The sequence below is a fragment of the Eubalaena glacialis genome, chromosome 13, assembly GCF_028564815.1.
Source record: "Eubalaena glacialis isolate mEubGla1 chromosome 13, mEubGla1.1.hap2.+ XY, whole genome shotgun sequence".
Lineage (NCBI taxonomy): Eukaryota > Metazoa > Chordata > Mammalia > Artiodactyla > Balaenidae > Eubalaena > Eubalaena glacialis.
The window spans coordinates 8,535,367-8,547,680 of NC_083728.1; the positions used below are offsets into that span (position 1 = coordinate 8,535,367).

General features: G+C 43.3%; 1 protein-coding gene across 1 annotated transcript; it reads right to left on the reverse strand.

Moving 5' to 3' along the window:
- Positions 1-304: 304 nt before the first annotated feature.
- PFDN4 (prefoldin subunit 4) lies at positions 305-9,818 on the reverse strand. The gene is made up of 4 exons (XM_061209244.1): positions 9,717-9,818; positions 3,265-3,372; positions 2,295-2,435; positions 305-651 (listed from the first exon to the last, which is right to left on the reverse strand). The coding sequence occupies exons 1-4, from the start codon at positions 9,738-9,740 to the stop codon at positions 520-522; spliced, it is 405 nt and encodes a 134-aa protein (XP_061065227.1). The 5' UTR covers positions 9,741-9,818; the 3' UTR covers positions 305-519.
- Between the last annotated feature and the right edge of the window lie 2,496 nt (positions 9,819-12,314).

Here is a 12,314-nt window from a genome sequence, read left to right on the forward strand (position 1 = left end):
ACATATGCTTAGATGTAATATATACTACACATATTTAAAGAAAATATATACATATGTTTTAGTATATGACAAAGTTTTAGTTGTGAAGTGAGTAAAAGTAGACAGATGTAGGACCGGATCTTTCTGTAGTGCTTTTACCATCTCTAAGTGGCAACTGAAATAGACATAGTAGATAAACAACGTGACACACGTTAACTGTTAAATTTTCTTATAATAAAAATTGCACAAATATTCTAAATGATAATATAGAAACGTAAACGATTGCTTAACTGATTTTAATAACATGACATAAAGCCCCTACACTTGATATAATTGTTATGCAAAATACATAGATGAATACTGTCTTCTTTTAAAAATATAAAATAAATAAGCAAGACATGTGAAAATAGGCAAGTTTCCATTAAATAAATGAAAATTTTAAAAAAAGTTTTGCTTTCCATATCATTTGAAGAAGGGAAATTATCATTTTAAACAATATTCAAGTTTATTAAACAAATTAAAAAAAGTATTATAAAATGTTTAACTTTCATCAGCTTCAAGGTTTATGTTACTCCCAAATTTTGCATATAACTGAACTTTCAAATCTGCTAACACCCGCTGAATTGATTCCACTCTGGATTCTAAGGCATCAATTTCTTCTTGCAAATTTTTCTGGAAAAAAAAAATTAGTTTAAATTAATTCTATTCAATTGGGTGATTTCTGAGCATCTGTGGATGAAATAATATTTGGGAAGATTTTAGGTCAAAAATTTTCTAAACTTGGACAGGCAGCTAAATAACACTGATAATTAAATCTAAACCAAAAGTCTGAATGTGGGGCATTTTTCATTCATGATCTATATTTGCTTATTATAGAATAAATCAAGCTTTTCTCAGTTTTGGCTGACTTAAAAAACAGAATAAAAGAAAAGAAAATTAACTCCTAAATTATCATATCCTAATAAAGAAATAATGACATTCAAACATTTAGGGTAAACAGTTTACCACGGGCCTGGCTTCTGACACAGCCTTTTCCAACTTCCCACAAAAATAACTATGGAACTAGAGGAAATGATAAAAATTCACACACTCACCAATAATTAAAAGTAACAACTTATCGTCAAAACCTGGCAGAAATTTCCCTAACTACGAGGCCCCTGGAGTTAGACTTTGAAAGAGCAGTAATGAGAGCCTCATTTATGAAAGAGCAGCTTTGCCACACAAAATGCATGGAATGTCAGAAATTCCTTCCTGGCCAGGATCAAAAGGATTTTTCCTAAACATGACAAAGAAAAAAATGGAATCACACAAATAATATATGTACCCATTAATATCAGCAACAAAAGAAGAATGCCTAGTATTGACAACATTATTATTTTAGAAATCTGGCCAGTGGTTCTCAAAGGGTGGCCCCCAGATCACCTGGAAGCTTGTGAGAAATATGAATTCCAGGGCTCCACTCCAGGCCTCCTGAATTAGAAATTATTGGGGTTGCGCTCAATGATCTGAATTTATAACAAGCCCAAATGTTGTCAATGAATCCATACTCCCACCCAGGAATTACACTTCTCTGATTATTTCCTTAAAATAACTTCCTACATGTGGACAAAGATTTAGGTTTAAGAATGCTCACCACAATATTCCTATAGGAAAACAGTGAAAACAAATTAATGTAACAACAGGAGAACAGTGGGCTCAATCAATGTCCACCAACATGACATTAAACAGTCATCAAAATTGATGTTTTTAAAGCACGTGTAGCTGGCCTAGAACAGGCTCCCAGTGAAGATCTGCTGGATAAATGAACATTAAATGGAACAAGATAATACCCAACTAGGACATTAAGTGACCAAAACGTGAAGCAAAAATGCACAGAGAAAGAGGAGGAGAGAACATAAAAGAAATACATGAAAATGTTTATTATGGATGATTATCTCTGGGTTGTGGGATTACGGGTGACTTTTCTACCTTATAATATTCCGTACTTTCTAAATACTATTAACTTAGAACACAGGTTCTGGAGTCAAAGATCATTCCCTCTGTCACTTTGAGGAAATCCCATAACCTCTCTAAGCCTCTATTCTTCTTCAACTCTCAATTGAGATTCCCAGTGTTATCCCATAGAGTCATCGTTAGGATTAAACAAAATCATGCTTACAAAACATTCAGAGCAGGCCTGGGACATTGTAAGAATGCACGAAATATTAGCTATCATCCCTTATTTTCCCTACACCTATAATTACACATTCTTTATAATGACATAAATCCTAATTTAAGACTTAGACTTCATCACCCAGGGAGAGACTCCAACATACCTTTGCTTCTTCTAACATTTCTTGTGTTTCTTCTTGAGAATGGCTAATGAAAACATCACCAATCTGATAAGGTATCATTAAGCAGTCGTCGTCTGCAAGCATGATATCCTCACAAGCATCTTCTAAATTCTGGAGTTGTTTCTGTAAATACAAAAGTGAACGGCAATGAAGAATGTATTCAAAATTCCCTAATAGAGGCTAAAAGCCAATTTTAATTTGGGGACCTCAACTCTTTGAGGGACTCTTTCACACAGGTATCATCACATTAAAATAAGTTTCTTACATTTTTAGATAGCATTTCATAAGGAAGTACGTAGCTCACTAACACACTGTCCTCTAGATAGTTCCAGATTGCTATAAGCCCCCTGTGGTGGACAGTGGAGGTATCCATGGCCACTCAAAATGTCTCCTACTTTGTTTCCCACCTTGTGACTTCTGCCTTCCTATAGTAGAATAAAAACATGAACACAAACACAAACCTGCATTTCTCAGCTTTGCTTGATGATAGGATGAAAGCAAATAATAACATAAATTCCACTAATCAAAGACACCTGAACCGGACTTCAACCCAGGAGAGCTGCATGAGAAGAGGCTGGGCACAAGCCTCTGACAGACAGGCTTGGGCACGGCGGCAGCCCAGTGTTCCGAGGACTGAGGGGCAGCATCCCTATGGTGGAGGGGGCAGCTGGCTCTGGGATCAGTGGCGACAACAGCAGCTCCATCACCAGCCAAGTCTCTGGTTCTGGGACCTGCTCCTGGACCCTCAGCCGAGGGCTACACCCCTCAACAATCTGTACGCTATCTCACCTCCCTTAACCAACGTCTTCCTTCTTAAACTAACTAGAGTGTATTTTGTCATCTACAACAAAGAGCCCAGACAGCTATAATCACATATTACTGAATTTAGTTTTAAAAAGCTATAGCATGAAGAACTTTTATTTTTCTTAAATAAGATCTGTATTTTCAATACCTTTTTTACTTCTATTTCTTCCTTCAGCTCTGTGATTCTACTTGTATTCCGTGCAAATTTGTTTATCTTTTGTTGATCTTCAAAAGTAACATTGACATCTTCTGCAGCCTGAAAAAACATACACATTTTTTTGTAGAATTAATTTTAATGGAGAAGTTATAGGTTAGCTTTTAATATAACTCTGAAATAGCCCAATAAACTACTGGCCCTCAGAGTCCAGAATCACGAGAGGTACAGAATATCACAAACACGGGCCTTACTAAGTTTCTGCTCCACAAGCTTATGATTTGTTCATAAATCTATAGCCTCTTCTGATATGCTATGGAGTAATGCCTAAGGTGCAAAAACATTTCAAATATAAATAACAATTAAGAGTAAGTCCTGAATCGACACAGAGCAAAACTGCACTACCTTTAAAACTACTTTCCACCAGCCTCCACGGACTGCTGAGGGTTGTACCAGAGAATCAGAAACAGGGGAGAAATCTTGAGAGGAACTCTCCAGGGACCGCAGGCTTTGTAATAAGGAAGTGACGAGAACAGGAGTGTACCCATTTCTGGAGATAAATATAACTCAATTCAAACTCTTCTGAGATGTATGGCACAAAATAAAAACCCATGAAAAAAAAAAAAAAAAAGAATAAGTCCTGAATCAAGTCAGTCAACTTTTGACCTAGAGCAGAATTTTTTAAGATAGCCCAGGGAACAAAAGTGATGTGATAATTAATTCTGGTCAATGCCTCAGACTAGTTTATTCTCTCAGAGTTAAAACTTGCTTAAGTTTATTGAGGCTATCAGAAGTCTGTTTCTATAATTTTTAATCTAACTGATATACGGGCTGGAGGGTCACTATGCATTTCAGTGACTATATTCCACACACACATTAAAAATTATGTTTAATGCAGAACTTGTTTATGTGTCTTAATTATGAATAAGGTGTAATTCACTGTAAAATGATAAAAATTGAATATTTTTAAACTATGTGATTAAATTTGTAAATAAAATTAGACTACTTAGACAACAAAGTATCTATGAAACCATATAAATAACAGTTAACATTTACTGAGCATTTATTATGTGCCAAGAACTTTCTAAGTACTTTATTATCTCTGCTAATCCTCCAATCAGTCTTATTAAGTAGGATCATTAGTACCACTGTTCTACCGATGGAGAAAGCATGGCACAGAGAGGTTAAATAATTTGCCCAAAGCCACATAGCAAGTAAGTGGTAAAGCTCGGTTTCAACCCAGGTAATCTGGCTCCAGAGTCCAGACAGGTCCATGAGCTCTTGCAAATTAAAGGCAGGAGTGTGTGTGTTTATACACACAATCATGCATATCTAGAAGAGAAGCAGGAAGTCCTTGGTTTTAATCAGATTCTCAAAGGGGGACTTTTTTTTTTTTTTTTGGTTCCTTCCCCTTTTCATTTTTTAAAAAATTTTATATTGGAATATAGTTGATTAACAAGGGACCATATATTTTTACAACATTTTTTTTAAATAACAGACTTCCTTAGAGTTTCCCCTCATTTATAAAAGAGGAACAAGGGCACTTGATGATAATTTAAAGCAGGAAAGAGACAGATAATAGCTTCAACAAGGACTATTTAGGGCTCTTTTGCCAATAACAGTAATGGTTCACAATAACCACACCCCATCCTTTCACCTGGTCTCTCATGACAATTGACTTTTTTTTTTTTTTTAATTAATTAATTTATTTATTTTTATTTTTGGCTGTGTTGGCTCTTCGTTTCTGTGCGAGGGCTCCCCCCAGTTGTGGCAAGCGGGGGCCACTCTTCATCGCGGTGCGCGGGCCTCTCACTATCGCGGCCTCTCTTGTGGCGGAGCACAGGCTCCAGACGCGCAGGCTCAGTAGTTGTGGCTCACGGGCCCAGTTGCTCCGCGGCATGTGAGATCTTCCCAGACCAGGGCTTGAACCCGTGTCCCCTGCATTAGCAGGCAGACTCTCAACCACTGCACCACCAGGGAAGCCCCGACAATTGACTTTTATTTCCTTTATTTGAGGCAACCTGTTGTCTCAAGCAGTATGGAGCTTGGTGATCAGAATATAAATGCAGACACCGAGAATTCAGCCTTCCTCTGACCCAGGCTCTCATCACCCAATAAACACGCATCAGCCCCATCATCAGCCACCCAGCAGATATCATGAAAAAAAAACCTTTACAGTGGGATATACGTATAGCTTTGAATGTTCACCCTGGTGCATAATTTTTACAAATATGGAAGTTGGGAAACACTGAGCTATGCTACAGAAGCCAAAGCAAAGTCCATATGCAGATATGTTGGCATTCAAGTCATTTGCCTGCACAAGAAGTCTCAACTCTCTAAGCCAACAGGGAACAGAGAATTCTAGAGTTCCTGCTCCTGCAGAATTTAAATACTGAGTCCTTGAAAGCCTGAATATGTATTTATAGATGCACTTGTCATGGTGAGGCTTTATCGGGGTAATCCCCATGAAAGCACCCAGCACAGGGTTGTCTGAAACACAACTGAGGCTTAATCCACTGTTTCTGAAGTTGAATCTAAATCATGCTCCATCAGACTCACCAACACAGGGTTTCTGAAAAGTTGTGGAGAGTCTGGCCACCTGCCTTCTACTTTTCCAAAGCAGGCGTTTCCTGCTGTAGCCTCACCAAACGGCAGCCCCCAGCACACACTGGACCCTGGAGTTCATTTCCTCAGTGGTGGTTTTCTCCCTGGGGTTAAGGGCTCAAGTCGGGGTGTGAGGCAAACACACGCGCTGGTTAAACCGTGTGCCACCGAGGGGAGGGCTGTTTACTGTGGAAAGTGAGAAGTCAGCACCCTCCCTGATTACAGCGGTGGCTTCCGTTTTAATCTCACTGATCTAGAACACTCCTATGTTGGTGGAAGCTCCATTTGGCAGGGAGGGAGTAATTCTAAACTGGGAGTGCACCGACTGTCAGAGGTCCATTTACCCCTGAAACTATGCAAAATGCTGTGTATTATATGTGCATTCTTCTGGAAGGGTCTTCGTGGCTTTCATCAGATTCTTAAAGGGACCCACGCCCCCGAAGGTTAGGAGAGAAGCCAGATGTAGTTAGTACCGCTCACAAAGCCAAAATAACTCAAGGAGGAAGGAGTTACTTAGTAGTACCAGAGTGGTGGAAACAGTCAGAGTGGATTCAAATCCAAGGAGGCAGGAACCTTAGGCAAATTGTTCAGTTCTCTGGAGCCACCTCAGGTTTGTCATCTGTAAAATGCGGAAGCTATTCCCACCTTGCAGAGGGGATAAAACGAGAACCTAGCATAGGGCCTGGAGATGGAGTCGCCTTTCAATAAACGACAGCTAAGTGCTTTATTTCCTGAATAACGTTTACCAAAAATCATTACAAAGAACAGACCCAGACCCAGAGGAAAATTCTGCTAGGCTTAAGAGAAATATGACTGCCCAAGATTCAAGGTGAAAGTTAAAATTCCCTGCACTATGATTGCACCCTTATCTGGAGCATCAGCCTCTCACGGGACCCTGGGAGGAAAGCGACCCACCCTCAGTCATGCCCACACTGACTTTGGGTTTCACCAGCACAATCTGGACCCACAGCAAGGTCCCTCAGTTTCTAAAAACCTAGGAGGAAGTTCCGGCCAATTGTAGTCTGGTTTTATTTTTGTTTTTTAAAGGTTATCTACCCAGTTTCTACAATATAAAACTTTGCTTTGTATTTTTATTCACCTTCCCTGTGAACAGTCATTCATTTAATAATTACTTAGTGTTTTGTATGTACGAGGCAGTGAAAGGAGGGTATTCATGAGTCCTCGCCTCAAGAATACCGGCACGCTTATATTCTAATGGAAGAGGTGTGCAAAAAGCAAGCGTTTCTGCTAGATGGTGATACATGTGACAGTGAAAGCAAAATAGTGTAGGGGGTGGAAGTGTTGAGGGGCTGGGGAGTGAAGGGAAGGTCAAAGGTGGCTTCTCTGAGGAAGAGACATTTGTACTCAGGACGATAAACAGAAATCGGACTGTAGTACCTTTCATGGCCAAGAACCAGGTCTGAGAAAGCAGCACTCTGGAGATGACAGGACTGAATCATCTCATCTTAACTTCTCACCAGAAAAAGTCATGACCCACTGGGAGGTAATGGGTTATAAAGCACTCCAGACTGCAAACAATTTTTCTTAAACTCCAAGGGCTATCCTGTGATATTTCAGTCTCACACATGGGCATGCCCCTGTTTTCTCTTACAGTCGGCAGAGAAAAGAGGCACATGTCGCTAACCTATCAGAAATTGTCCACAGCATTGGAAACCCCTACAGGAAGATGTTGCATCTATGATAGTCTTATTAAGATAAAGAAGAAAATCTTATGTTTTGGCCGCCACCTACCCCTCTATAAGTTATTTTACCACCATGGTTCAACCTGCCCCCCACCCCGATTCTCTGTCATCCTGGCCATCCTTTTATCAAATGCATGCAGGGCCTTTGCAGGAGGTACTCCAACTTTCTTTTCTGCTCCTCATGGAACCCTACAGATCACACCTTCTCAGGAAAGCCTTCCCTGACCTCAAAGCAGACCTTATTCCGGCCCTCATTTCACAAGCCCCTTTCTTTCATAGTTCTTATCGGAGTTGCAAATTTTACAGTTTTCTGTGTGACTACTGATTAACGCCTGCCTCTCCCCAAGAGCGTAAGTCCTACAGTGCTATAAGGACAAGGGGATAAAAACTTCGTTATTGTTCACCATTCTTATGTCCATCACCTAAAACTGAAACTGCGCCGTAGACCATGCTCAAAAAGTTTGTTAAATGAATGAAAGGAAAAAATGTTGGTGATCAAGAATTTTGCGATCAAGCCCAGGGTTCAAACCATTCTTCCACCATTTCCTCAACGTCTACTTCATCTCTCTGTATTTTAGTTTCTACAGCTGTCGAATGAGGGTGAATCACAGCTAGTCTCTTCCATGGAGTGAAAGGCCATACCTGACAGAGGGCCCAAAATAAAAACAAAACAGAGGCCAAGTGACTCTCACATAGTTCCTGTCTGAATCATCATGGCCCTAAACCCTACTCTGGTACCTGATTAAGAATTTGTGGATGACAGACCAGTAGGATGAGCAACTCACCCTGGTTTGCCTGGGGCTTTTCCCAGTTTTAGCACTCCCTCCATCTCAGGCAAACCTGGAGGGATTGGTCACCCTACAGCAAGAGCAGGTGGCTTAGACTATGAGGTGCCCTTGAGCAGGAAAGCAATGGAAACACATTCCCATGTGGTCTTCGAAGTGGAATGAAAGGAAACACACACGAGACCTACAGAGCAAATCCCTTCAGCCAGGGGACTCTCATCAGACAGTATGGAAGTTAAAAACACAGGCTCTGGAGGCAAAACATCCATGTTTATTTATCTATATCTTAATTTTGCCTCTGTGCTTCAGTTTCCTCATCTGTAAAATAAGGTGAAACACAGCATCACCCTTAAAGGAGTGTAAGATTAAAATAAACAATGTATACAATGTGCTTAAAACGGTGCCCAGCACACAGTAAAGCCTCAATAAATATCAGATGTTATTATTTCCTTGCCCCTCTCCATTTTATTTTCTTTCTATCTAGATTTCTTTAAGCATCTGGGTAGACTTAACGAATTATAAGCCCTGAAGAGGCGTTCTGCTTGTTCAGTAGGATAAAAGGTGGGCTTTGGGAAAAACAAAATAAAACCTGAGTTTGCACTCCACCTCTGCTTATTAGCTGAGTCACTTTGAAGCCGCTCACCGCTCTAAGTTTCTCCGTCTGTAAAGTGGGGGGAAAACGTGCCCTCGCTAAATTGCTGGAAGGATCCGAGATAATAATAAACGGACGGCTTCTGGGCCCCGGCCCATCGTCTATCCTCAATAACAGATGGTTTTAGCCTGGAGGGCGCAGGGGCACCGAGTGTAGAGTTGAGTGGCTCAGGGGCCAGATAATCCGGGGATGCGGGTTCCTGCTCTGCTCCTTACAGCTGAGTGACCTTGGGCAGGTGACTCCACCTCTCTGGGCCTCAGCTTCCTTGCCTGCAAAGAAGGGTACCAGAGCGCCCACCCTTGTGAACTTGTAAGGGTTAAACGTGACGACCCAGGTAAAGCACCTGCGTTATGGCCAACCGCAGTCAACCGGACCCTTAGGCTTCCCACACCCCAAGGACAAGGTCTGGGCAGCGGGATCCTCAGACTCTCCAGGATCATCCTCAGCACCGCCAGAGGAGACCCAGAGTCCTCTAAGGGTCCCAGCCGGGGTGCCCCCACGGCCAGCCGGGGGCCCAGAAAGACCCCAAGACGTCGGGCGCGGGCAGGCCTCGCCCCGGGGCCGCCCTCAGGGTCGGGAGTCTCGGCCCCGAGCCCCGCGCCTGGCTTCAGAGCTGCGCGCCCCCGGCACCCCGCGGCCGGCCCCCCGCGGCCGACCCCCGCCCGCCGGCCGAGCATCCCGCACCCCGGGCGCCCCACTCACCGCCTTCTTCATGGTGGCCGCCATCTTGGGACTGGACTACGGCCCGCGGCGGGGGAGGGCCGCTAAGGTGTTACTCGGCCCCGCGCCCTCCCTCGCTCCCCGACGACGCAGAACTCCCTCCAAACACAAAGTGGTCTCTACTTTCCCTCCGATTGGATCTTTGATCAGTGATCCTAAGGTCTGGGACTCGGGGAGGACATGTAACCTGGAAGGACTTGGTACGTGCCTATTAAAGGGACAGGCGACTCCCTGTGGGCCGACAGAAACTGGGGTGGGTGTGGCGAGCGGCCGCAGCTCCAGCAGCGGGCAGCAGGGGGCGCTCAGCGCGGCGGGGCCGCGAGCGGGCGGAAGGGCCGTTCCTTTCCACCCATCCCACGAACCGTGTAAGAAATCCACCTCCCTAAAAAAAAAGCTAAGAACGAATGACCTTGGCAATAGCATGAGAGATGTATGTGCCCTGATAATTCACATGATAAAAAGGAGGAAGTACTCCTAGTAGATAATTTTTTTCAACAATATTATTCAGCAATTACTGTATACTCTGACACATGTGCCTCCCGATTCTTAATTTTTTTTGGTCTCAGGATCCCTTTACACTCTTAAAATTTTCTGAGGACCGTGAAGAATTTCTGTCGTATATTCTTCAACATTTATCATATTAGAAGTAGAATTTTTGAATGTATTTATTAACTTAAAATAATTTTAAAATCCATTTCATGTTATTGTAAGCAACATTTTAAAATTAAAGATTACCATATTTTCCAAGACCAAAAAAAATATTGAGAAGAATGGCAGTTTTACATTCTTGCAAATCTCTGTAATGTCTGGCTTAATGGAAGTTTGGATTCTCATACCTGCTTCTGCGTTCAATCTCTTGCAATACGTTAATTGCTGTATATGAAGAAAATCTGATCTCACGTAGATATGTCGTTGGAAAAGGGAGGCCCTCGGGGATCCCCTGAATAGATCTCAGGGACCCCAGGGGTTTGAGAATTGCTCTGGACAAGTCTCCTTTCTCGAAGTCCCAATTTCCTCTTCGGGAAGTGAGGATAAGGGGGCCTTATAGCAAGCACACCCTGCCTTCTCTGCCACAGCCCTTAGCCCCACGTGGCATGGCCTGCTCCGTCAGGGTCCCAGCTCCAGAATCCAAGCCCTTTGCATTAGGTCTTCCCTGTGCTCAGCTCATATGTGCTCAATATATATTTGTTGAACGACGATGTTTTTTTTCAGGGTTGGATCTTTTCACAGGATCTGGCCTAGAGTGGAATCTCCATCAATGACACTCATTCATTTAAAAGATCACTAACTAGCCAAATTTAAAGGCGCTGCAGAAACAGACAGTGGAGGGGGAGATAGAACACAAAAGGGCAAAATCATTACAAATGGTGCCAAGCACCTGACGGGGGAAACAAATGAGGTGCCGAGACAGAGACGAACAGAAGCGGGTGGTCCCGAGGGGGTCTTTGGAGGTGGCCACTGAGTGAACAGAGAATGGGAGGAAGAGAGGAGAGGAGGGGTCTCTTATGGAGGAAGGAGGTTCCTGGGCTGGATCAGCAGGTCAAAGACGTTGTCTTCCTGTGTTCAGACTTCTTTAATAAGATACCACAGAACGGGTGGCTTATGAACAATCGAAATCTATCTCTCACAGTTCTGGAAGCTGGAAGTCTGAGGTCTGGGCAACAGCATGGTCAGGTGTGGGCTTGTTCACAGCCAGCACCTTCTGGCTGGGTCCTCACACGGAGGAGGGGGCGAGGGAGCTCTCTGGTGTCTCTTTTGTAAGAGCACTAAATCCCTCTCGTGAAAGCTCCACCCTCCTGAACTCCACACCTCCCAAAGGGCCCACCTCCTAATACATCACATTGGGCATTAGGATTTCAAGGTATGAATCTGGGGGGTGCGGAGGGACACAAACATTCAGACCAAAGCAGAAGTTACGGCTCCCAGCTGGATATGCTGTCATTCTTGGCCTTCCCTTTATCATCACAAGATGGCTATTGCATCCTCAAGCGTCACGTCTTTATCCAAGAGGTGCACAGGCAGAGGGAAAAGGGGTCAGCAGGTACCCTATGCACGTCAGCTTATGCTTCCTCTGACTCGCTGTCCTGTGCTCTCTCACTCTTGCTTTCTCTCACTCTCAAGGAGAAATGTATTTCCCAGAATCTCCTAGCCCCCTTGCCTTTATGTCTGTCTTACACCCACCTCAATCACTGGCAAAAGCTACAGGATTAATGATTACCTTGAACAATGAGGACTAATTCCTTGAGGCTGGAAATATGGCTGCCGAAAAAGAAAACTAGGCTGGGTTTCTGGAAACAAGGAAGGGGAAGAAGGAAGTAAGCGTTGTTGGATCGGCAGCCAACAGTGTCCTCTCCTTGGGAGTTCAGTCATCATATGGGGCTGTTCAAAGGGCTGGGTCAGCTAGGGGCTGCACAGATAAGGAGAGCGTCATTGAACCTGGGCAGATGGACGGTGGGCAGAACCGCCCCCAACCTTAGTGCTGAATTGGCTCCCTCTGCTTCGGAAGTCTTCCTTCTCGCTCCATTTCCCGCCATCCCTACCCCCTTGGCTCCCCAGCCCACAGTATCCTTTGAGCTAATC

Coding starts and splice junctions, on each gene's coding strand:
- PFDN4 (XM_061209244.1), bottom strand. CDS start 9,740: ATGGCGGCCACCATGAAGAAGGCG. Junction 3,373..9,716: donor CGGCCACCATGAAGAAGGCG/GTGAGTGGGGCG, acceptor ATGTTTTTTCAG/GCTGCAGAAGATGTCAATGT. Junction 2,436..3,264: donor AAGAAATAGAAGTAAAAAAG/GTATTGAAAATA, acceptor TTGTATTTACAG/AAACAACTCCAGAATTTAGA.